The 25,775-nt window shown below is 41.6% G+C and overlaps 3 protein-coding genes across 14 annotated transcripts in view; 2 read left to right on the top strand and 1 right to left on the bottom strand.

The window, feature by feature from the left end:
* Positions 1 to 14,255, top strand: part of LOC119013759 (butyrophilin subfamily 2 member A2-like) — a 36,498-nt gene extending 22,243 nt beyond the window's left edge. For 3 of the 4 annotated variants that reach the window (XM_037088710.1, XM_037088632.1, XM_037088781.1), the window contains exons 5-6: positions 13,618 to 13,731; positions 13,933 to 14,255. In XM_037088710.1, coding sequence (XP_036944605.1) covers positions 13,618 to 13,731; positions 13,933 to 14,099 — 281 coding nt within the window. In that variant the 3' untranslated portion in view covers positions 14,100 to 14,255. The remainder of the gene's footprint in view (positions 1 to 13,617; positions 13,732 to 13,932) is intronic. The other variant, XM_037088930.1, reaches the window with a different exon arrangement.
* On the bottom strand, positions 343 to 9,942 carry LOC119014227 (butyrophilin-like protein 10). 3 transcript variants are annotated; one of them, XM_037089330.1, is made up of 5 exons: positions 9,784 to 9,942; positions 5,527 to 5,847; positions 5,344 to 5,424; positions 2,944 to 3,069; positions 343 to 1,753 (listed from the first exon to the last, which is right to left on the bottom strand). In XM_037089330.1, exons 1-5 carry the CDS (start codon positions 9,842 to 9,844, stop codon positions 1,677 to 1,679), a joined length of 666 nt encoding a protein of 221 aa, XP_036945225.1. In that variant the 5' UTR covers positions 9,845 to 9,942; the 3' UTR covers positions 343 to 1,676. The 3 variants fall into 3 exon arrangements, with proteins under 3 accessions (XP_036945225.1, XP_036945300.1, XP_036945149.1); XM_037089405.1 differs by lacking the exon at positions 9,784 to 9,942 and adding an exon at positions 8,744 to 8,827; XM_037089254.1 differs by lacking the exon at positions 9,784 to 9,942 and adding an exon at positions 7,246 to 7,491.
* Positions 14,256 to 16,844: 2,589 nt separating the features above from the next.
* Positions 16,845 to 22,530, top strand: LOC119014441 (butyrophilin subfamily 2 member A1-like). 7 transcript variants are annotated; one of them, XM_037089908.1, is made up of 5 exons: positions 16,845 to 16,992; positions 20,466 to 20,801; positions 20,917 to 20,982; positions 21,143 to 21,244; positions 21,500 to 22,530. In XM_037089908.1, exons 1-5 carry the CDS (start codon positions 16,932 to 16,934, stop codon positions 21,538 to 21,540), a joined length of 606 nt encoding a protein of 201 aa, XP_036945803.1. In that variant the 5' UTR covers positions 16,845 to 16,931; the 3' UTR covers positions 21,541 to 22,530. The 7 variants fall into 7 exon arrangements, with proteins under 7 accessions (XP_036945803.1, XP_036945635.1, XP_036945880.1 ...); XM_037089740.1 differs by having other exon boundaries at positions 20,463 to 20,801; XM_037089985.1 differs by lacking the exon at positions 16,845 to 16,992 and adding an exon at positions 17,770 to 17,872.
* Positions 22,531 to 25,775: the final 3,245 nt, after the last annotated feature.

Genomic DNA, 25,775 nt, shown 5'->3' with positions numbered 1-25,775 from the left:
CTGTGCTGCCTTCAGATCGTCTTATTGATCTGATGTTTATGTTTACATTCTACTTCCTGTTTGTCATTTTTCTACTGTTTCTGTGTTGGTGTCATTTCTTTATTATTTCTTAGTAAAAGGAATTTAAATAAAGAGAAGAATTTTGCACAAATGTTGAGTGTGACTCAGGTGACGTGATTAGAAAGCTGCCTCTCTGCTCGGCTCCCAGCAAACCTACAACACATGAACATGGAGCGTTGACTGCAGCCACCATGTGACTGTCAGAGTTCTGATACGAACATGGAAATATCACAATGTGCTGTCAGCAAACACACCTTCACTTTGAATGAGCACATCACCTCGTACATATGTTTCCTCTTTATTAATCACTGAAAGGCTCAAGAGTTCAGCTACAAACAGCAGCTCAGACACAAATAAGCAAAATAAATACCAGAAATAAATAACAGGAACATTCAGTGTTCAGACAAACAGAAACAATCAGGGGGAAAGGTCTCACAGTGACACTGAAATGTATTGCACTTTGTTTATTTCCACCAATAAATTCACAACTTCACTCTTTTAAAAATCCCAAAAGTTCAGTTTCTGAAAGGATTTCTCATCCAGCCTGATGAATCTGATCTCATGGATTTATTCTATTTGGAAGGTCGATCTGGTTCTTACAGAACGACTGATTGTGTTTGTAACGTCCAATTTGTCCACGCTGGCTACAAAAGAAGCTCCGACTGGGTGGGACGAGTCTCAGCCAGCCGGCAGGTGGGATGCAGCAAGTCGCCATCTTTACTTGTAAATGTTGTGTCATCATCATTTACTCGTCTAATTTAAGAGTCAAATGTTCACAGTGTCAAACCCTGGATAGGACCAAACTCATCAACTCACCACGGTGAAGAGCAGACAGATAAACATGAAGACAAGTTTGGGACGCGACAGTAAAATGTGCAGTTCTATAAAATATATAAAATACAGAGTTCATTTGAAAAACAAATACAAGCATCATTAAAACTGATCAAACAGCTGTTTGATGCACACATGATTCAGCATCAATACAAACTAAGATGATAATTAATTAGTAATTTAGTCATTAATAAAAAGATGCAGAATCTGAGAAATTCTTAAAAATGACGTAATTTCAAAAAGCAGCAAAGTTTTTTAAACGAAGCTTCAGGACACAGCAGCTGCTGATCGGATCAGAACAAGGCAAAAGCTGCTAGAAGTTCCTGAGAAAGCGTCAGTGGATCAGACGCTTGAACACACTGCAGATAGAAAACACCACGTGGTCGAGCTGTGTGGCGCCAACAGTTCACAGTGGAAATAATAAGTCATCTAAAAGTAACTTGTGATGTTTTACAGGTTTGTTCCTCCATCAGGTCCGTTTGGCTGTTCAGGACCCAACAGTTCTTATCAAAGATGGGCTCAGTTTACCTGTTCAGTGTATTTAAAGACTCCTGCATGATTTAAAATAATTAAATCAGAGACACGGTGTCCCTCAGTCGCTAACGAGGCCTCGCTGGAAGAATAACTGTCCGGCCTGGTAAAGAGGATTTACAACTGTTAGAAAACAAACAGCAGCAGTAAAAAGGTTCCAGTTCATCAACACATGTCTTCAAGCTCTGAGACTGTTGTGAACGTCATCAGTCCATTTTGTGCAGTGCTGTGTGAGTTGTTGGTCTCTGGAGTCATCAGGGTTCCATTTCAAGACCGTTAGAGTTCTGCTCTGCTTCTGGTCCCGTCGGTCCACTCAGCTTCTTCTTCTTCTCTGAGAACATGGAAACAGTTTGTCAAACTCTACATTTATACAACTTCAACTTTCAGGTGATTTTAGACTCATGAAAACATAATTATGAATATTATATCACATTTATGCCAATAGATTCTCCTAAATCCTGCACACTGGACCTTTAACTTCAGTACTCATGTGCACTAAGTTACTTTCCACTGAGGCGATATGGCCGAAAAATTTAATTTGTGATTTAAACAAATGTGCCATGCTGTTGTAAACAGCGCAGCTTCAAACTCACCTGAACAAATAAATAACAGCGCATCGTTTTGAAAAGAATGTGTCTCTTTCTGATAAAATGCTTTTGTGTACATAAATTTCATGTCAGGTTTCTTGCTATTATAAAAACAGATCAGGTTCCATATTGGGATCATAAAGTGTTAACATAACTTTCATTAAATACTTTATTTTGCAAAAGGTGGCTGCACAGTTATCATCACATGCTGTAGATATACAGGACATGAGGTGTGTGCTTCATGTCTTCTAACACATTTTTGGCCAGGAAGACGAGCCCGTTGTGGCTTCGCAGCACAAACCTGGGTTGAACATTTTCAGTATGTGGATGAACCTCCGGCTCCGCTGTATAAGGTCACGGTGTCTTTAACGATATGCACCATGACTGCATCTGTAACAGCTGTCCACCGGCTTTCTCCTCATTCAGGACACAATGATTAAATGATTTGCTAATGTTGGCAGCTTTATAGCAGGTGTTTGTGGGCTGCAGCTCTCCTGTACATCTGGTGGTGAACAACAAGTGTCCCACTGTGATACAAGCGTCTGTTTGAGACGCTGAAATAAAAGTGTCGATCAGCTGTTTTTAGTTGCAGCAGCCTTTGAACAAACTTTGCAGTGGACCGTGTTTTGTTCGAGGCCCGACGCTACAAAGCCAAACTACTAAGGAGACGGTGTGTTTTTATGGACGAACTCTTGGCTCGCTGCATGTTGAGTTTGTTTCTCTGTGGGAAGTCAGTGCGAGGAGGGCGGAGCTTACTGTGAACTACAGGAGCTGATGAGGAGCGGCAGAGCAAGTTAAAGACAAAACCTTTTTGTTTTGTTTTGTTTTAACTGTCCGAAACCACAAACTGTAATTAATTGATTTCGCCAATTTATCGCTCAGTCCTACTTTCCACCACGGATAAAATGCTACAAAGAAAAAGTTTTTAACTTACTGATCTTTCCAAGTTTCACCAGGACGACAACAACAACAACAGCAGCAGCAGCAGCAGCAACAACAGCAGCAGCAGCAGTAACACCGATGCCAACACCAACGTTCCCGTCAGTCCTGTTTCCAGCACCTGAAAGAATCAGACAGGTGAGAAGGAGGTTTGAGTCGTTACCCAGAAAAAGGCTCATCGTGGCACCAGATCTAGTTTTGGTGCCAGACTGTCGCCTCACTTCATACAGCGTGCTGGTGTTGGGGAACCAAAGAAATGTGACGGTACACATCATAACACTGAGATCTGCGTTTCCAGCTGTAAATCTAAAAATCGCCTCAGCAAACGGTTTGTAATCACATGGACGCTGTTGTAAAGTGTTGTGATTGAGATCCTGACCCATCACGCATCCTGGAAAGTGACAAGGAAGTGTTTTGCTCTAAATGATGATAATCACCAGCAGTTAACAGTGAACCCTGTCTGGAGGGCTGAACACTGCAGTGACTGCTGCTCATTCAAAACTGAGGGAGATTTTTTTCGATCCAAGTTGCCAGAGATCATAACTGCAACACATAAATGGTTGAAGGCGACAGAGACGTGACTTAAAGTTTTGCATTAATATCGTGTCACATAATCATTTATCAGCAGCAGGAGCTGCTGCCGGGGACAGACGATGGTTTCCAGGGTGAGATGTGAAGAGTTGGTGGGACAGACAGAAGGACAGACGGAAGGACAGACAGAAGGACAGACGGGAGGACAGACGGAAGGACAGACAGAAGGACAGACGGGTGGACAGACAGAAGGACAGACGGGAGGACAGACAGGAGGACAGACAGGAGGACAGACAGAAGGTCACTTCACTTCCTACAGGAGTGTTCTGGTAACTTCAGCTGCACCGGAGCAGGTTTTGTTCAAGACGACAGCTCAGAGTGAATAAAAGCACAAACTCCTCACCAGTCAGTTCTGATAACAGCGTCATCATTCAGATCAGATCCTGTCCTCCAATTCTACGCTGCCTCTGGTTGTGTTACATGTCTGTAGGATCTGCTGCCAGTCTTCTTGTTCATGTTGTGATTGTTAACTGTTGCTGCACTACACCTCCACTTTAATATGGAAACCCTGAGTCGACTAATCGAGCTGATTACCAGCTTTGTGAGACAGTTTAGCAGGATTGTTAGTGAAGATGGATCACTGAAACACATCCTGGGTATGTTTTAAACTAATTAAATGTTAGATTAAGAACTTCACACCTGGCCAAAGAACTACAGGTGTGTGACACTGAAGCCACTGGCCCCATTCACACTGGCTTTTGGATGCGGCTTTAGTACGCCAATTCCCCGCCTCCGTGTCAGTGTGAATCTCTCAGAGGCGGCGAGGGGTGAAATTTCTCTCCGTGATCTTCCTCTGGAGGTAGTATCAGGGCTGTATTACTGGAGAACTGAACCAGTGTGAATGGATAAGCCGGCTTCGCGTATCGAGGGTGTGTTGATCGACGGTCAGTTAACTACACAGTTCCTTCACTCAACGAAATACAGAGAAACTTCCCAAAGCAACGTTACATGACCAAACCAAAGTAACATAGTGACTGTGACTGTCTTTGGTGACGTATATGAGGAAAAAAATACAGCAGATATACGTGGAGAAGCGTCTGTCCTCCCAACTCTTTTTCACATTTCTGCCTGAAAACCAGCGTCGGTCACCAGCAAAAAACTTTAACTCACCGAGTGTTTGTGATGAAAATAAATCACCACGATGGTCAGCACTCCCGACCGAGACTTGAGTGAACTTTCCCCCAGAAAATGGCCTCCATCCCCCGAGCGAGATTGACAGGAGGACAACTGGTAAACATCTTGAACGTCATCATCATGACGTCACCGTGAATCACCATCAGCGGAGGATCGGTGAACTGTGTGAATGGGGCCACTGACAATGTAACAGGAGCCATTTTCACACAGAGATGCAACATTATCACCGCAGCAGCAGTTCACCAATTCTCCACCGTTAGTCGTTCACACAGAGCGAAGCATCGCCGGCTTAAAGACGACTGTTTTTGCAGAAATGTGACGAGGAGTTTGGAGAATGGACGCTTCTCCACGGATAACTGTGGTATTTTTTTTTTCTTCATATAAGTTGTCAGAGGCCGTCGCAGTTACTACGTTACTGTTGTAACTGCGACGTTAATGTTGGTCATGTAACGTTGTTTTGTGGGACATTTGTCTTTATTTCATTGAGTGAAGGACCTGTGTAGTTATCACACATCAGACAGACACGCCGTCGCTACACATGCATGTTAGTGAGGCTCCGTTTGTTTTAAACTACAGAAGAAGAACCCACACTGTCAGATTATCCTGAACATTAAAAGATCTTGTAGGATGGAGAGTTCAACAGTTCTGAGAACCAGTTCAAGATAAATACCAGGATTGTCTGGCTCGGTCACGTCTGTCACTGGAGGAGCAGCTGTGCTGGAATTATCCGTCTTTGTTGAGTTCTGGTGTTCTGTTAATGTTTCAAATGGAAGAAAAGAAAAAGAAAAATCTACAGGTTTGTTTTATACATTTTAGAAATGGATCTGTACAGTATTAAACTCAGCCTGCTTACCAACAGTGATATAACGGCGAAACAGCCCCGGGGGGACAAAGATTCTGTACTGTCCGCTGTCAGACGGGCCCACTGAGGAGATCCGGAGAGTGATGGTTCCGTTCTTCAGGTCTTCATGGTTGAGAGTCGTCCTGCCTTTGTACTGATCCATCTGATCAGTAAGGAAGTCGTGTTGGTGTCGATATGCGTGGACGACATCTTTGCCCTGATGTTTGAGGTCCGGTCTCGTTACATCCAGCGGTTTAGCAGACAAGTCGACCCGCGGATCAACTTGACACTGTAGAATGAGGTCGTCCCCTCCTTTCATCATGAACCGGCACTCTGTGGAGACAACCAGCACATTCACAGCATGAAAACATTTCAAAGTCACAGTTCATGTTTTTTTTGTGACACAACTCAAAATAAACTGTAAATGTGATGTTTAGGGCCAATACCAGGTCAGCAGACTGGTTACTAGTCCAGCTGGAAAAGGAAATCTGCTTCTCCAGACTGTGTGGAGGAGCCGGTTTCCTCTCCCAGATGGACCTGTTACCCGACCACAGAGCCAAAACTAATAGTGACTCATTTACTGAGCGTGGTACAACAACTACTGAACCCCACAGAGAATCTCTGGGCTGACATCAGCAGGAAGCTGAGACACTAGACCCAACAACACAGACGAGCTGAAGGCTGCGATCACAGCAAACTGAGCTTCCATAACATCAGCTGCTGTCTGTCAGCAATAACCATCAAAATGAGAAAAAAAAGGCTCAAAATATTTCACTTGTAATGAATCTACCTGTAAATATAGTTACTCAAATACTGCAGTCAGGTACAAGTTAGAGCTCCTCGTACTGCAACTGATGATTTCTATTGTCTGTGCTTTACACTTCCAGTCCACTTCAAATTAGAGGCAACGAATGTTTAAAATCAGGCTGAATCATTATAGACACACACGTGAATATGTCGTACACATGTGTGATTTACATCTACTCGTCCTTTTGTTGCTACAAAACTACTTTTGATTTGACTGACAGCTTCAGTACATTTGACATCTCACATATTCATGAGTGATTTTCACTTTCAAAGTCATATTTAACAGGATTTCTTCACTTTTACTGAAACATAACGTCTCTAAATGTCGTGTTTTCTCCACAACACAAAACATTTTCAGTTTATGAGCAGAGGAAGAGAAACCAGAAAATAAACACGTTTAACAAGCTGGAATCAGTGTTTTCTAACAAAAAATCTGATCTGATCACTGATCAGTTATCAAATCAGTCATCAGATCGATTCTCACTGCAGATCTACTGCTGCTTTATAATCACTCTTCCCAATAAATAATAGTGAAGGTGAGTAAATTGATCACCTGGCAGGTTCTGATAGTCTCAGTAACTTGCAGCCCATCTGCAGCTCCACACTGAACTGAATCATTAAACATGTATAAAGGTCGAATGTTAAACTTGCTTTAAGTTGTTGAGTTTGTTTATTTCCCGTCTCGCGCCACAGGAACGTTTAAATCCTCCATGTTGTGTCTTCACGTCGATCAGTTAGCTGTTATGCTAACTAAGAATGCTAATGTCCAGCGGCCGCCTGCTTGTTAAAATTAGTTATAAACGCTAAACACGACACAAGTGTTATAAACCGCAACAAGAAGTTAATGCGGACCCCTTTAACATGTAGCTGTCAGCTAGCGACATGTTAGCTGTCAGGTGCCGAAACATTCAACTTCAAACTCACCCGGAGAGTTTTCACATGATGTCGGAACAAGCAGAAAAGTGAACGTGGCGAGCAGGAGAAGCTTCATTTTCACCGGACAGCAGCGAGGAAAGCAGTCAGAGATCATCACGAAGCTAAACTGTTGATGTTTACACGGTGAAGACGGTGAACCAGCGTGAGCGAGTATGAATGAGCCGTTCGCGGCAGCAGTCAAACTCAGGAAGAGGAAGCGCCATATAAGGGCACAGCGGCCCGAGCAGCGGAACTATGTTGCTGTTTGTCTCCCTCACAGAGCGCAAACAGCCACCACTCCTATTAACGGCACTGAGCTAAACTGCTGCTTTTGTTTTATTGTTGCTTTTTAATCTCAAAACACACGACCAGTGAGCTCTCACTTTTAATACACAACTAATCTACATTATTAAAATATATTTTCTTATTTTACTTTGATGTTGCAGCATTGAGACAGACTGACAACACGCTTTACTCTGGACTGGTACAAAACAACAACAACAACAACAACAACAACAACAACAACAACAACAACAGGTTTTCTAAAAACGTGAAGAGGAAAACGTAGTAAACGAATTGTACTGAGTATTTATTTCATTTTTTTATTTTTTGGGGAGGATTTTAGCCCCACTGCATGTTTTTCCAGACTTGGTATGATACTAAAACACACACTTCAGCCCTATCACACAGGACTAGTATAACCTGGGGACCTCCAGTAATCTGGAATAATTGTGGAGGTCGTCTGTGATCTTAATCCCGTGCGAATCTGTCATGTCCGTAATTTGTGAAGTAAAAATTCCTCCACAAATTACCTGCCATATTTGACCAAACCCAGAGGTCATGTGATAATATTAGTCCTGTGCGAATCAGCATCTCTGTGATTTGGGGTCGTTTTTTGTGTTTTCCGTACCTTCTTTGTGTCTTTTTCCGGTCGAGAATTATGGAGGCTGCGTTGGGAATTATAACTATAATTAATTAATAATATAAAATAATTCAGGAGGCTCATCAGAAGAGCGAAATCTCGCAAGATGATTAGATGGATTACATGCATGGCAGCATGCGGTAAAGAACATTTTCCATCTTTCAACAGGTTCACCAGTTATTATATTAATATCCATATATCAATATATCAACCAATATCCATATCTAACCGTTGTGCTCCGGTCAGATCGACCCGGGGATGAAGTCGCTTATCTTGTGCGAATGCGCCGCATGAAACACAGACGTGGTGGGATCATTTCTAAATCACTTGAGGTCCCCAGGTAATATTAGTTCCGTGCGAGGAGAGCTTCAGACTGGTTAACCATACATAACAACTTCGTCAGTTAATTTGTAATAAAATAAAACACCATTCAACTCATTCTCTACAGAAATACGACCTGATTGCAGACTAACTCCATTAAATAAACACAACAGCCACTTCAGTGAGATTAACTGAACACTGCAGTGAAACACATTAAAGTCTTCAGTCTGTCTCTACAGAGATCATATAAATGTGTATTTTTACCTCATTCTGGAAGTTTTAAGAAAGTCCTCATGTCCTGCAGCTGCCAGATTTTATCTTCCTGTCTTTCTGTCACACATGGCTCAGTCTCCGCCCCTTTACATGATTTTCGCGCCATTTGAGGACGCTCACAATTCTCATTGGCCAGTGAGGTACGGGTAGGTTTTTTATAAACGATACAACTTTATTCATATCGCGTCATTGACAAATATCTTGACAGGTTGTTGAGAATAAGTTTTACGTCTTTTTCAGCCTTTAAAGTCGCAGTTCACAACTTCACACTGTATTCTGGGAACTTATTTCCCTCACAGAACAGCTTGTTTAATCATTTTTGGAAAAAAACAAATATATCTGAGTTTGTATTATTACCTCATTAATATTGTGAATATCAAGGAGGTAATAATAGATATAACGAGTCGATTACTCCAAAAAATAATGTACCACCAAAACAAACATAATCAGATGCATTTATTACAGTCCGTTTTATTTATTTGATCGGCTAAAAATAATTTTTGAATGCAAATAATTATTTTATTAGACACTGTTAGAGTCCATGTAGTGACAAGTTTCGACCACAAGGTGGAAAAAGAGTCAATCCAGTGAATACAGATGTAACACATCCGCTCCACAACTGAACTGAAGAAGTTCCACAAATAAACAGAATAATTGATCATTTCTCAGACACGCTTGACAATTTCTGAGTGAAACCACTGAAGCAAGTAATAAACTGCTGGACTGAATCTGTGTCCTCATGTCTCCACATCAGAACTACTTGTGAGGAGTGTTTGTAACAGTGAATGAAGTAGAGAATGGAAAACATGAAATATCTGGTCTTTGTCCTGTTTTCAGTCTGTGACAAACATCATGAACAAGTTGTCACATTGTGTTTTCTGCTCAGCTTTAGAATCAGGTGTAAATAAAGACTCAGTGCCACAGTCAACAACATTAATGTTAATGCTCTCTACTTCAAATCCAGCTTGTCCACAGCAAGGAGTCATTAAGAGACACCTGAAGATGATCAGATAATAATTCAGCTCACTCACCTGAGATCACTGCAGGAAAAGTCCCAACACACACAAACACTAAAAACATCATCAGCTGCATTATTCCAGTTTCTGTCCTCCAACAAGTGATGAGATGATGTCCAGCAGACAGATGATGAGTCTGTGATCAGTGTTACACCTTCACAGTTCACTATACTACACTGTACACTCTGCAGTAACAAGCCGACTATAGTTACACCGACAGAAACCGGATGTGATGTTGGTGGAAAAATAAAGTACTAAGAATTGGACTGAACTGTACAAATTCCACTGTGAATAAATGTCAGTAAAAACCGTTTTATCTGAAAACTTCAAAAACATTTTCTGTGACAAGCTGATGAAGCGAAAAGCACCTTTTTGAAGAACTATTTTGGGGAGGATTGTGCGGACAACTTTATTTTGAAAGACTGAAACTGTACAGCGCTTCCTGATTGACTGCTCACGCCCTCGTAGGTCTTTCTCGTTCACAGTCGTCAGACACGGCATGTTGTCGTTATTTTAAAACGGCACATTTTCTAAAGATGAGTGAGCATTACACAGGTGTGATGACGTTTTCCAGAGGGCGGCCAACTCCCTTAAAGTCCCGCCCTCACTGTCACAGTTGTGGTCTCAGAGTTAATCTCTGTCTTCTTCTCATCGTTCAGGTCAAACAGGAACTTTGTCTTCGAGTTTGTTCTGATCGCTGCATTAAGTCTACTCTGTTGTATTTTTCACGTCAGACGCTGAAAAATCCCAAAGATTATGATTTTATTCACTTCCGCAAGGCATGACGGGTAGTTGAAGAAGCTGTGTGACTTTAGACAAGACAGGTTTATCTGTATAGTAACATTCAGACACAAGAGACTCACAGGGACACACAACACTAACACAACACTAACACACTGTAACATACAGTTAAAAACAAGAAGGAAGACGGCATGAAACAAAACATTAAAACAAGTTAAGAAACAGGAAATTAAGCTAATAGAAAAAGAGACTTTCTTTCTTTCGGTTTTAACTTTAAATGCACCGTGACACAGCAGTGCTGATATATTTCCTTCATGTTTCCTCTCACACTCTGATGAACAATCAACTCTGAGATCACTGGGTGAGAGTTTTACTTTGTTTATATGTGGCGGACCCTGCCACCTTTCTAGCTTCAAACACTATTCTGGGACCTTATTTTCCTCTGAGAACAGCTTGTTGGTTCATTTTTGGAAGTAACAAATGTATAGTTTGTATTATACGGAAGCGCATTTCATTCACTGGATGAAATACATAAATAGCTTCTCGCGCATGCGCGGTTCATTTCCAGCCTGGAGGCGGAGAGGTGAACATCTCCTGCTCTGCCGGCTGCGCGAGGACTTGTTGCCCGCCTGAGAGCGCTTCTGGTCGGGGAGAGTCCACAGCAGCACCCGCTGCTCCTGAGAGGAGCCAGAACCAGACGGGCTTTCAGTCCGAGTCTCCACAAGTCTCAGTGACACCAGAACAAGTCCACACATTTGTCGAGAGGCGCTTTTTCAACAACAGTCGTTAGAGGAGCTGAAAACTCCATAAATACAGAGACAACAGCGAATATCGACAAGCTGGAAACACCGACAGAGACTCAGGAGGAGAAACTGTCGCAAAGTGAAGTAAAGTGAACTTGTGATTCCATCATGTTTATTTCTCCTTTTCTCTTCTCACGCTTAATCAAACAGCAGCCGAACACGTATCAGGTGTGTTTTGACCAGAGGAAACCTGAACAAAGAGGCAGATCTGAGGACAGCTACGTCTTCTCTTCCCGTTGTCAACATCTGTTGTGGCTGCTGTGACAGCTGACGGTCACCAGTTAACATGGATCCGTGTTAATCCGAAACACCGGACTCACACACTCGTGTTCCGCTCCAGAGCGCCACATTGACGCGGTTTGACTCTCCAGATGCAGGACTCCCAAAAACCGTGTCACCACCTCGAAGTTAGACAAACTTAATATGATATTAAAACTATTATAATCACATTGATTCTGAGAGAGCTGAATTATTATCTGATCATCTTCAGGTGTCTCTTAATGACTCCTTGCTGTGGACAAGCTGGATTTGAAGTAGAGAGAGCATTAACATTAATGTTGTTCAGAAGCTGCAGCAGGTGTATCAACAGTTTCCTGCACAGTGTTGAGCTCTGTAATGACGTCAGAGGCAGATTTATAACTCCGCCCTGAAGCCTTCTGATTGGCTGGCGGAAATTGTATTCGGAATTTGCTGAATAAAGAGACGAGATGAGGTTTCAGTCCTTCAGTCTGGGAAACTTCTCCAGGTTTGATGATGGAGATGAAGTTTCTAATGTTTCTGAGTATTTTATCATTTGGTGAAATGATCTCAGGTGAGTTGATGCTTCATTATCATTTTATACATATTAACTGTCAAAGTGTTGAAACTCAATAATCCATGTTTTATTAACTAGAATAAACTGTGTTGTCCTTAAAGATCAGTTTGTTAATTCAGCTTATTCAGTCATGAAAACAAAGAGAGTTTTTATTTAGTTTGTTTTGGAAAAAATTAAAATCAGTGAAGGTTTTTCTCTTCTGATTAAAACTACAGAATGCTCCTTTAACACGAAGGCGCTCCTGTATGTTGATAAGTGGTCTCACTGTTTATTGATCCCCTCCAGGAGAGATGTTATTATAAAAACATGATCAAGTGTTTAAAGAGGTTAATCCGTTCCTACAGATTATAAACAACACACAGGTTTGTAATAATTCACTTGGTGTGGAAACTTGTTCTCATCATCAGTCTGAGTAAATACACTCGGATACGTTTCATCACTTTGGGAAACTTTTCTTACCATCTTGATATTTTATAGACCAGAAACAGATTGAAGGATGAAACTGACGGATTAACTGACTGATTTACATGTTTGTTAGTTTCAGCCCTGAACGTCACATTCAGCCCTCCAGAGGTTGTAACTCTGTGATGTGGTGATTGTTTCCACAGGAGAGCTTCGTGTCTCCTGTCAGAACCGGATCCTGATTGACAGCCTCGTTCTACAGTGTCAAGTTGATCCGCGGGTCGACTTGTCTGCTAAACCGCTGGATGTAACGAGACCGGACCTCAAACATCAGGGCAAAGATGTCGTCCACGCATATCGACACCAACACGACTTCCTTACTGATCAGATGGATCAGTACAAAGGCAGGACGACTCTCAACCATGAAGACCTGAAGAACGGAACCATCACTCTCCGGATCTCCTCAGTGGGCCCGTCTGACAGCGGACAGTACAGAATCTTTGTCCCGGGGCTGTTTGTCCATTATATCACTGTTGGTAAGCAGGCTGAGTTTAATACTGTACAGATCCATTTATAACATGTATAAAACAAAACTGTAGATTTTTCTTTTCTTCCATTTGAAACATTAACAGAACACCAGAACTCAACAAAGACGGATAATTCCAGCACAGCTGCTCCTCCAGTGACAGACGTGACCGAGCCAGACAATCCTGGTATTTATCTTGAACTGGTTCTCAGAACTGTTGAACTCTCCATCCTACAAGATCTTTTAATGTTCAGGATCATCTGACTGTGTGGGTTCTTCTTCTGTAGTTTAAAACAAATGGAGCCTCACTAACATGCAGTGTTGTTCCTGATTTAGAGTCCAGTCATCCAGCTGAGTTGACTCCACTAACACCTGCTGACATTTACCTTCAGTCTCTAATGAGAGCAGATAAAATCAACATTCACTGTGTTGAAGATCTGGTGCCACAATGAGCAGCAGCACATGTGGAGTTAATGTGTGTTAACTGTTCATTGTGATGCTGAAACGAAACATCACTGATGTAAACGACTCAAACCTCCTTCTCACCTGTCTGATTCTCTCAGGTGCTGGAAACACGACTGACAGGAACGTTGGTGTTGGCATCGGTGTTGTTGTTGTTGTTGTTGTTGTTGTTGTTGTTGTTGTTGTTGTCGTCCTGGTGAAACTCAGACAGATCAGTAAGTTACAAACTTTTTCTTTGCAGCATTTTATCAGTGGTGGAAAGTAACTTAGTTAAAGGTCCAGTGTGCAGGATTTAGAAAAATCTGTTGGCATAAATGTGATATAATATTCATAATTATGTTTTCATTAGTGTAGAATCACCTGAAAGTTGAAGTTGTATAAATGTAGAGTTTGACAAACTGTTTCCATGTTCTCAGAGAAGAAGAAGAAGCTGAGTGGACCGACGGGACCAGAAGCAGAGCAGAACTCTAACGGTCTTGAAATGGGAACCCTGATGACTCCAGAGACCAACAACTCACACAGCACTGCACAAAATGGACTGATGACGCTCACAACAGTCTCAGAGCTTGAAGACATGTGTTGATGAACTGGAACCTTTTTACTGCTGCTGTTTGTTTTCTAACAGTTGTAAATCCTCTTTACCAGGCCGGACAGTTATTCTTCCAGCGAGGCCTCGTTAGCGACTGAGGGACACCGTGTCTCTGATTTAATTATTTTAAATCATGCAGGAGTCTTTAAATACACTGAACAGGTAAACTGAGCCCATCTTTGATAAGAACTGTTGGGTCCTGAACAGCCAAACGGACCTGATGGAGGAACAAACCTGTAAAACATCACAAGTTACTTTTAGATGACTTATTATTTCCACTGTGAACTGTTGGCGCCACACAGCTCGACCACGTGGTGTTTTCTATCCGCAGTGTGTTCAAGCGTCTGATCCACTGACACTTTCTCAGGAACTTCTAGCAGCTTTTGCCTTGTTCTGATCCGATCAGCAGCTGCTGTGTCCTGCACATCACAGCTCTCATCAGGACCGAAACCAGCAGCAGGTGTTTTTGAATGAACTTGTTCTACTGTGTGTCATCTTGTTGGTCACATGGTGCCACGACGCAGAACCAGAGCAGCTTTCCATCATTTTAAAACATCATCAGGAAGGAAACTTTCATCTCCAGCTGGTTCTGAGAAACTGGTTCCTGCTCTCATCTTAAACTGGTCCCACTGCTGTAACCGTCTGTACTGGACGACCCACATCAGACAATATGAAGCTTCTGTTCACTGATCAAACTCTTACTGTCCCTTTAATCTCTGCTGAGTGTATCTGAGCAGCACTGCTGTGTTGTTATGTTGCTGTTTTCTGCTCTGACGTGAAGCTTTTTATCAGCCTCATCCAGCGTCTGTCAGCTGAACATCAGCATCCAGAAACTTCACCACTGTGTTTTTATTTTTCCTTCTTGTTGAATCTGTTTACTGTCGCACTTTATCTTCTTCTGACTGGAGATCAGATTAATGTCAAATTTTATATTTTCTTTTTTTAAAAATGTTTTGTCACTTTTGTCGATGTCAAATTTATTGTATTTATCTGCATATGACTTGTTGCTCTATGTTGAATGTTTCAGTATAAAACTGATGAATGAATAAAGTGTTTTTCTTTCATTATAACAGTTTAAATGTGTATTTGTCCCTCTAGAAAGATTTCTCCATGTACAAACTGTATGTGTTCATGTTCCTGAGTTATCAGGACTAAAAGACCAGGAAGTGAATTTAGTGGTGATGTTCAGTGTTTCCTACATTAACTAGACTGTGGAGGAATTATTCAAATCCTTCAGAGTAAAACAAGAAATATGATGTAAAAACTTAAATTCAAAGACTTTATGGACGTACCATCAGAACAATGTGTTTAAGTGCATTAAAAGTACTTTAAAACATAGATTTTGAGGTACTTTTACTTTGCTTGGTTATTTCCATGTTCTTCTACTTTCTGCTTCCCCTCTGCTTCATACTGTCTTAGAGGCAAATATTGAACTGTTACTCCACTACATTTATCTGATAAGTTCACTTACTGTCTTTACTGATGCAGCTGAATCAGAGCTGAAGTGGCACATTTGAAAATATATTCTACCTGCAGTCAGATGAACAAAAACGGCTCCTGTGGATTTATAATGACCGAGTCACATTCAGGAGGACAGAGACTGAAACACATGAAGATACAGCTAATGATTTATCTGTCAAACACAAATAAATGAGCCAACATACCAAACAAAGTGCTGATAATTCATCAGCCTGTTTACAAGTCGCATCATCTCCATCAGTAATAACGGACCCTGTCTGGCTCCGCTGCGGGAGAGGGACGCTGTTCTCCGGGGGGAAGTTCACCGAAGCCTCGGTCAGGAGGGCTGAGCGCCCGGTGACGTTTCCTCATTAAATGTGCTGATTTAATTTTCTATATCAGCTGTCAGAGACAGTAACTGCAACCACACGACAGCTGAAGGCGACAAAGACATTGTGAGTTCAAGTTTTCACTTGTAATAACCGCCAGTGAACAGCGGGAGCTGCGTGGCTCTCTGCCGGGCACAGACGCTGTTTTTCGGACGGACGTGTGACGAAGAGTCGGTGGTACAGACCGGACGACAGACGCTTTTCTTCCACCTCAAACAATGGAAGTAAAAAAGTAAAGTAATGTTTAATGTTCTTTCTTGTTTTTAACTGTATGTTAACTGTATGTTACAGTGTGTTATTGTTGTGTTAGTGTTGTAGCGGAAGTGAATAAAATCATAATCTTTGGGATTTTTCAGCGTCTGACGTGAAAAATACAACAGAGTAGATTTAATGCAGCGATCAGAACAAACTCGAGGACAAAGTTCCTGTTTGGACTGAACGATGAGAAGAAGACAGAGATTAACTCTGACACAGAACTGTGACAGAGTGGGCGGGGCTTTAAGTGAGTTGTCCGCCTGTGAACCTGAATATCAACATGTGTGCCACTTTCTAACGTTAACAACATGCTGTATCGGACGTCTGCGAATGAGAGAACTTGCCATTGCGCAGTCAATGAATTAGGAAGCGCTTTTCAGTTTCAGTCTTTCAGAATAAAGTTGTCCACAGTTCTTAGTTCTTATAAAATACAGTTTTCGCTTCAGTAACTTGTCACAGAAAATGTTTTTGAACTTTTCAGATAAAACGGTTTCTACTGTGATTTATTCACAGTGGAATTTGTACAGTTCAGTCCAATTATTAGTACTGTATTTTTTTCCACCAACACCACATCCGGTTTCTGTCGGTGTAACTATGGTTGACTTGTTACTCCAGAGTGTACAGTGTAGTATAGTGAACTGTGAAGGTGTAACACTGATCACAGACTCATCATCTGTCTGCTGGACATCATCTCATCACTTGTTGGAGGACAGAAACTGGAATAATGCAGCTGATGATGTTTTTAGTGTTTGTGTGTGTTGGGACTTTTCCTGCAGTGATCTCAGGGGAGTGAGCTGAATTATTATCTGATCATCTTCAGGTGTCTCTTAATGACTCCTTGCTGTGGACAAGCTGGATTTGAAGTAGAGAGAGCATTAAAATTGATGTTGTTGACTGTGGCACTGAGTCTTTATTTACACCTGATTCTAAAGCTGAGCAGAAAACACAATGTGACAACTTGTTCATGATGTTTGTCACAGACTGAAAACAGGACAAAGACCAGATATTTCATGTTTTCCATTCTCTACTTCATTCACTGTTACAAACACACTCCTCACAAGTAGTTCTGATGTGGAGACATGAGGACACAGATTCAGTCCAGCACTTTATTACTTGCTTCACTTCTTTGAGTCTGTACACACTGAAATGACTCTTTTTCTCGTAATGTCCAATAAAATATTTATTTACATTTACAAAATATTTTCAGGTGATCCAATAAATATAACAGACTGTAATTAAGAAGAGGTTTCCTCTACTGTTCAAAATGTGGCTGCAGTGATTAAATGGGTTAAACGTTTGGTTATCGTTCAGAAGATGAACTGTCATGTAAATAAGTTATTAATGCTATTAAACAACTTTTAATCCGCTAAAATGTGCAGTCACCTCCACATCCTCCCTGATGTCACTGCTGTGCAGCCTATTGTCAGAGGTTTCAAGGAGCCCCAAGTGGCCGCAGTATTTTGAAGTCTTCTGATTGGCTAACAGATGCGAGATGGGCGTGTCCGCCCACGAGGCGCTTTTAAAAGGAAAAGGGCTACAGGCGCTTAAAGTCGTGATGGTGTTTCAGTCCTTCGGTGTGTGACATGTAAACTTCTCCAGGTTTGATGATGAAGATGAAGATTTTAATGTTTCTGAGTTTTTTACCATTTTGTCAAATGATCTCAGGTCAGACTATGTTTCATTATAACTTTATACACATTAACTGTCAAAGTGTTAAAACTTTGTAATCCATGTTTATTGACTGTTCTGCAGGGTTTGGTTTATAGTATGATGTATGTAATCTATGTACGGAATGAGTTTTCAATTAAAACTTCAACATGATCCAGATAGAAAACAAATCATCATAATGTCTGTATACTGTATATTGAAGTGATAGCAGCACAAACTTCAACAGTATTGTCGGTTCAAAATAAGAGTTTATGAAAAAAGTGCTTCTTGGAGTTGTTAATTTAAAAATTAACAGGTCATATTGACTTTCCTCTTTTCGTTTTTTTTAAAAAGAGTCTTTATTTCCCTCTTAATCAGAGAGGAGAAATTTAAAGTTAGACCGAATGATTCAAGAACAGGAACACAATCTCCACACGTCTGTCAAACGTAACGCGCCTCTCCGGTTTGCTCCAGCAGCTGTCACTCAAGATAAAGGGGCGGGCCTTGTGCTTGTAGCCAATCACGTTACGCCCATCTCCTTCTTACCAGCGGTAAGTTTCTCTGTCGGACCAGATCAGCAGCAGCAGCAGCAGCCCTGGGTAGCTCAGCCGTCAAAGTCTTCGGACTGGTCAAACACGACCGGAACCAAACGCAGCATCCGAGACCGACGGCTGCCAGTTTTGCGACCGGCACTACAGAACCAGGGTCGTGTTCTGACCCGGTTTGTCTCCTGGTAACTCGGGGCGCAGTCAGCTAACGGGACTGCTAGCGTTAGCTGCAGGCTAAACCACGAAGCTAACCGTGCAACAGCAGCTGAACTCCGTTAATCACCTCGATACCGGACTCCCGGTCTTCAAGTTGGGCCCAGTCGGTCCTGGAGTTTGTATGCAGCCAACAGCGGCCGGGTTCACTTTAAACCCGGTCCAGTTAGCTGCTGTTAGCGGGTTCGTCAGCAACAAGTGAAGGAAAAGCTCCGCACGTTAAGTCAGAACAGCGCGAGGACACGCAGGAAACACTGTCTGCATGAAGTTTGATCAGTTTCATCTGAATCACTTCTTAGAGTTACGTTAGTGAAGTTAAGTTTTTTATTTGTATTTAGTGCACCCAACAGTGAAATCTCCCCCAGTAGCGTCACTGTGACGTAATGCCTGAACTCCGAGATCCTCACTATCTTTACACAGCGGCTCATCCGGGTACTTGGCCTTGTGTCAGGCTCCGCCCCCTTGTCGGTGAACACAGTTATGCTAATTGTGGGTCAATGTGTCGGTTTAACAGCATAAAGTACAGATACCGTATGACAAGCCTTATAACATTTAATAGCTAGACTGGATATGTATTGCAGATATCTGTAATTCAATTCTCCTGAGTCAAAAAGAACATTTCAGATATCCACAATGACATTGTTCCTTGGACAAATGACGTCACTTTTGCCATTCATGTGTATTTGACTTTCAATTTCAGCTATCCACAATTATATTCTGGATATCTGCAATTGAATTCTTACTAGGATAAACTCCCATTACAGATATCTTCAATCCAGTTGTTACCGGTCATAATTTTCATTTCAGATATCCAAAGTGAAAAACTATTCCAGATATCCAGAATGTAATTTTGAATACTTTTGAATTTTGAATATCCATATCTGTAATGACATTTTTACTAGTCACAATGTATTTTTGGATATTCAAAATTACATAGTTATTTGTTTTGGATATCTTAAGTGAAAATTATGACTAGTAACAATTGGATTGAAGATGTCTGAAATGGGAGTTTTTTCCTAAGAATTCAATTTCAGATATCCAGAATATAATTGTGGATATCTGAAATTGAAAGCCTAATACACAGGAGTGGAGAAATGCTATTATGGCTATCTAGAATGCAATTACAGAGAGGAGTGTGGTTTGATTAAATGTTAAAATGGCTTGCCATAGATACCGTATGGATGTTAAGCTGTTGGGGGCCTAAATCTGATAGTCAGACAGGCAAACAAGCATGTTATGTTGTAGTCGATCCACGTTCAGCATCATACAAAGAAATGGTGGATGATGAGTGACCTTTCAGTCTATGTCTCCATCTGGTGGATGAACCGGACTCATTCCTACATAGACAGACAAACCCTGCTGTCCTCGACTCATCATTCATAGATACACAGACAACATGTGTTGGTTTTTATTGGTTAACTGTCAGGAAAATTATGAAGAAGAAATATAAGTAAAACTCAAAGTATTCATATAAATAGAAGAAGTAGTAAAATCCATTCTAAAAAAGCAGGCGTGTCCTGTGTGATGATACAGTTAGCATTGGTTAGAGTCACATGACATGGAGGCAATTGAAATGAAATCAAAAAATATTCTTACATAGGTTTTGCTAAATAAATACATAACACACTAGCAATCAAAATAGTGTGCTACATAATTCTCACCAGTATCATGAAGTCAATGTTGTTTCTTTGTAAATCAAACAACAGGTTTACTTACTGATGGTCCCTAAATGAGCCTCCAGAGCAGCTGGAGGTCTGTTTGTCACAGGAGAGGATCCTTCCCTGACATGAGAGCAGTTGTTGTGTGGAGGCTTTAAAACGATCTAAATCTCCTGTTTGTTTCCTCAGCAGGGTATCGAGCTGTTTGCCCCACTGAGCCCATCAAAGCCCAGGAAGGTCTGAATGTAACGCTCCAGTGTGGTCTGGATCCCAGAGTCAACCTGCTGGATTATACATCCGACTGGAACAGAGCTGATCTGGATAAGTTTGTTCACGTCTATCGACACAGACGCGATGATCCTGATCCACAGCTGCATGTGTACAGAGGCAGGACCGCTCTGGTCCATGAAGACCTGAGCAGAGGAGTCCTGACCCTGCTCATCTCCTCAGTCCAGCTGTCTGACGCTGGACCCTACAGATGTTTTGTCCCAAATCTGAAGGCAGGTTGCACCATGAAGCTGACTGTTGGTAAGTCTGAGCCCCAGTAAGCAGACGAGCTCTGTGGACACAGTCGGGTTCTCTCTGTCTGACTGCTGCTGCTTCATTTAGCCAGCGTTTAAATCATGTTGCTCACTTTAAACAGGACAGAGAGAAACAGCCAGCACACCCAGACCTCCACTGGACCTCGTGACCCAGCCAGACCTCCCTGGTAAATAACTCTGAGCTGTCGGTGTTCACATGTCTGCTGTCAGTCGTGGTGGTGATTCAGAGTAAAGGGAACACTTTGTGGAAACAGGAGAGATTTGGCTTTATCACCATCAGCACTTCTCCTTTGTCTCAACTCAACATCTTCTCTGATCTTCTGTCAGACGGTGAAAACAGGAACGCTGTCCGTGCTGGAATCATTTCCACTCTTTTCCTTCTCCCCATCGTCGTCATGGTTGTTCTGGTTGTGAGGAGCAGAAGGACCCGTAAGTTAAAATACAAACGAGCTTTCTTGTTCTCCACATTTAGATGATCCAAACCAGCCGTGTTTCACTAATTCACACTTATTTTCAGGGAGTTGTTTCATAGAGGAGCTTTTGATGAGTCTGAACGTCCTCTGACTCATTTTCATTACATGCCCAGATGTGAAAAATGTGTCTGCTCTCTTCTTCTATGTTTCCTCTGCAGATAACTAACAACGTCCTTTAACAAGTGTCACAAACTTCTTTTCTTTTGTGCAGAGGAGGAGGAGGAGAACAAGGAGCAGGAGGAGCAGCTGTAGAAGACCTTTCACTGTAACATCGTCTGAGAGATGAAGTGATGGACGGCCGTCTGTCCACGACCACGAAGCTCTGAGTATTTTCTACAGGCCAAAAATAACCAACATGTCAACTTGAATAATCTAAATAATCCATCTGAGTGGAGACGTGTTCAGATCACCTCTGTGCCTTAATGCAGCTGAAGACTTGTTGTCTCAGATCTGCTCACGTCGCACATTTCACCTGTTACTGTAAGAAAACAATGAAACACATTTCTGTTCCTACAAAACATCCACAAAGAGGATTTATTTTTAAACTTTGGGCACTTTTTAAACGATGTATGGTGTAAAGTTTACAGCACAGGTGCAGTTCAGTTCTGTCATGTGACCAAAACCAGCAGCAGGTGTTTATGAATGAACTTGTTCTACTGTGTGTCATCTTGTTGGTCACATGGTGCCTCGACGCAGAACCAGAGCAGCTTTCCATCATTTTAAAACATCATCAGGAAGGAAACTTTCATCTCCAGCTGGTTCTGAGAAACTGGTTCCTGCTCTCATCTTAAACTGGTCCCACTGCTGTAACCGTCTGTACTGGACGACCCACATCAGACAATATGAAGCTTCTGCTCACTGATCAAACTCTTACTGTCCCTTTAATCTCTGCTGAGTGTATCTGAGCAGCACTGCTGTGTTGTTATGTTGCTGTTTTCTGCTCTGACGTGAAGCTTTTTATCAGCCTCATCCAGCGTCTGTCAGCTGAATATCAGCATCCAGAAACTTCACCACTGTGTTTTTATTTTTCCTTCTTGTTGAATCTGTTTACTGTCGCACTTTATCTTCTTCTGACTGGAGATCAGATTAATGTCAAATTTTATATTTTCTTTTTTTTTAAAACGTTTTTTTCACTTTTGTCGACGTCAAATTTATTGTATTTATCTGCATATGACTTGTTGCTCTATGTTGAATGTTTCAGTATAAAACTGATGAATGAATAAAGTGTTTTTCTTTCACTTATAACAGTTTAAATGTGTATTTGTCCCTCTAGAAAGATTTCTCCATGTACAAACTGTATGTGTTCATGTTCCTGAGTTATCAGGACTAAAAGACCAGGAAGTGAATTTAGTGGTGATGTTCAGTGTTTCCTACATTAACTAGACTGTGGAGGAATTATTCAAATCCTTCAGAGTAAAACAAGAAATATGATGTAAAAACTTAAATTCAAAGACTTTATGGACGTACCATCAGAACAATGTGTTTAAGTGCATTAAAAGTACTTTAAAACATAGATTTTGAGGTACTTTTACTTTGCTTGGTTATTTCCATGTTCTTCTACTTTCTGCTTCCCCTCTGCTTCATACTGTCTTAGAGGCAAATATTGAACTGTTACTCCACTACATTTATCTGATAAGTTCACTTACTGTCTTTACTGATGCAGCTGAATCAGAGCTGAAGTGGCACATTTGAAAATATATTCTATCGGCAGTCAGATGAACAAAAACGGCTCCTGTGGATTTATAATGACCGAGTCACATTCAGGAGGACAGAGACTGAAACACATGAAGATACAGCTAATGATTTATCTGTCAAACACGAGCCTGGTGTCACAAAGAAATGAGCCAACATACCAAACAAAGTGCTGATAATTCATCAGCCTGTTTACAAGTCGCATCGCATCATCTCCATCAGTAATAACGGACCCTGTCTGGCTCCGCTGCGGGAGAGGGACGCTGTTCTCCGGGGGGAAGTTCACCGAAGCCTCGGTCAGGAGGGCTGAGCGCCCGGTGACGTTTCCTCATTAAATGTGCTGATTTAATTTTCTATATCAGCTGTCAGAGACAGTAACTGCAACCACACGACAGCTGAAGGCGACAAAGACATTGTGAGTTCAAGTTTTCACTTGTAATAACCGCCAGTGAACAGCGGGAGCTGCGTGGCTCTCTGCCGGGCACAGACGCTGTTTTTCGGACGGACGTGTGACGAAGAGTCGGTGGTACAGACCGGACGACAGACGCTTTTCCTCCACCTCAAACAATGGAAGGAAAAAAGTAAAGTAATGTTTAATGTTCTTTCTTGTTATTAACTGTATTTTAACTGTATGTTACAGTGTGTTAGTGTTGTGTTAGTGTTGTAGCGGAAGTGAATAAAATCATAATCTTTGGGATTTTTCAGCATCTGACGTGAAAAATACAACAGAGTAGATTTAATGCAGCGATCAGAACAAACTCGAGGACAAAGTTCCTGTTTGGACTGAACGATGAGAAGAAGACAGAGATTAACTCTGACACCACAACTGTGACAGTGAGGGCGGGACTTTAAGTGAGTTGTCCGCCTGTGAACCTGAATATCAACATGTGTGCCACTTTCTAACGTTAACAACATGCTGTATCGGACGTCTGCGAATGAGAGAACTTGCCATTGCGCAGTCAATGAATTAGGAAGCGCTTTTCAGTTTCAGTCTTTCAGAATAAAGTTGTCCACAGTTCTTAGTTCTTATAAAATACAGTTTTCGCTTCAGTAACTTGTCACAGAAAATGTTTTTGAACTTTTCAGATAAAACGGTTTCTACTGTGATTTATTCACAGTGGAATTTGTACAGTTCAGTCCAATTATTAGTACTGTATTTTTTTCCACCAACACCACATCCGGTTTCTGTCGGTGTAACTATGCTTGTTACTGCAGATTGTACAGTGCAGTATAATGAACTGTGAAGGTGTAACACTGATCACAGACTCATCATCTGTCTGCTGGACATCATCTCATCACTTGTTTGAGGACAGAAACTGGAATAATGCAGCTGATGATGTTTTTAGTGTTTGTGTGTGTTGGGACTTTTCCTGCAGTGATCTCAGGTGAGTGAGCTGAATTATTATCTGATCATCTTCAGGTGTCTCTTAATGACTCCTTGCTGTGGACAAGCTGGATTTGAAGTAGAGAGAGCATTAACATTAATGTTGTTGACTGTGGCACTGAGTCTTTATTTACACCTGATTCTAAAGCTGAGCAGAAAACACAATGTGACAACTTGTTCATGATGTTTGTCACAGACTGAAAACAGGACAAAGACCAGATATTTCATGTTTTCCATTCTCTACTTCATTCACTGTTACAAACACACTCCTCACAAGTAGTTCTGATGTGGAGACATGAGGACACAGATTTAGTCCAGCAGTTTATTACTTGCTTCAGTGGTTTCACTCAGAAAGAGTCAAGTGTGTCTGAGAAATGATCGATTATTCTGTTTATTTGTGGAACTGCTTCAGTTCAGTTGTGGGGCGATAAAAACTAGAATATCCACAAATCCTGATCTGATGTTGAACAGAGTTGATGCTCCTGTGGTTTGATTCTACATGGAAGTTAACAGAGAAAAAAGGGGCTAGTCTGCAGAGGAAAAGTGAACAAAGGGCGGAGCTACAACATGAGCGGAGTTCAGATCTGGTCCAGTTTCTCCTCCTGAGTCTCTGTCGGTGTTTCCTGCTTGTCGATATTCGCTGTTGTCTCTGTATTTATGGAGTTTTCGGCCCCTCTAACGACTGTTGTTGAAAAAGCGCCTCTCGACAAATGTGTGGACTTGTTCTGGTGTCACTGAGACTTGTGGAGACTCGGACTGAAAGCCCGTCTGGTTCTGGCTCCTCTCAGGAGCAGCGGGTGCTGCTGTGGACTCTCCCCGACCAGAAGCGCTCTCAGGCGGGCAACGAGTCCTCGCGCAGCCGGCAGAGCAGGAGACGTTCACCTCTCCGCCTCCAGGCTGGAAATGAACCGCGCATGCGCGATAAGCTATTTATGTATTTCATCCAGTGAATGAAATGCGCTTCCGTATAATACAAACTATACATTTGTTACTTCCAAAAATGAATCAACAAGCTGTTCTCAGAGGAAAATAAGGTCCCAGAATAGTGTTTGAAGCTAGAAAGGTGGCAGGGTCCGCCACATATAAACTAAGTAAAACTCTCACCCAGTGATGTCAGAGTTGATTGTTCATCAGAGTGTGAGAGGGAACGTGAAGGAAATATATCAGCACTGCTGTGTGTCACGGTGCGTTTAAAGTTAAAACCAAAAGAAAGAAAGTCTCTTTTTCTATTAGCTTAATTTCATGTTTTTTAACTTGTTTTAATGTTTTGTTTCGTGCCGTCTTCCTTCTTGTTTTTAACAATATTTTAACTGTATGTTACAGTGTGTTAGTGTTGTGTTAGTGTTGTGTGTCCCTGTGAGTCTCTCGTGTCTGAATGTTACTATACAGATAAACCTGTCTTGTCTAAAGT

The sequence above is a fragment of the Acanthopagrus latus genome, chromosome 1 (genome assembly GCF_904848185.1).
Source record: "Acanthopagrus latus isolate v.2019 chromosome 1, fAcaLat1.1, whole genome shotgun sequence".
NCBI lineage: Eukaryota > Metazoa > Chordata > Actinopteri > Spariformes > Sparidae > Acanthopagrus > Acanthopagrus latus.
Note: the sequence above shows the minus strand (reverse complement) of the source record. Positions and strands in the feature narration are given on the sequence as shown.

Excerpts from the sequence above, each read along its gene's own strand:
- LOC119014227 (XM_037089254.1), bottom strand. The coding sequence starts at position 7,351 with ATGATCTCTGACTGCTTTCCTCGCTGCTGTCCGGTGAAAATGAAGCTT. Across the intron at positions 5,848-7,245 it reads ATCATGTGAAAACTCTCCGG|AGTGCCGGTTCATGATGAAA; the intron begins GTGAGTTTGAAG and ends TTGTCTCCACAG. Across the intron at positions 5,425-5,526 it reads TCGCCGTTATATCACTGTTG|AACACCAGAACTCAACAAAG; the intron begins GTAAGCAGGCTG and ends AAACATTAACAG.
- LOC119014441 (XM_037089661.1), top strand. The coding sequence starts at position 18,999 with ATGCCTGAACTCCGAGATCCTCACTATCTTTACACAGCGGCTCATCCG. Across the intron at positions 19,105-20,465 it reads TGAACACAGTTATGCTAATT|GGTATCGAGCTGTTTGCCCC; the intron begins GTGGGTCAATGT and ends TTTCCTCAGCAG. Across the intron at positions 21,245-21,499 it reads TGTGAGGAGCAGAAGGACCC|AGGAGGAGGAGGAGAACAAG; the intron begins GTAAGTTAAAAT and ends TCTTTTGTGCAG.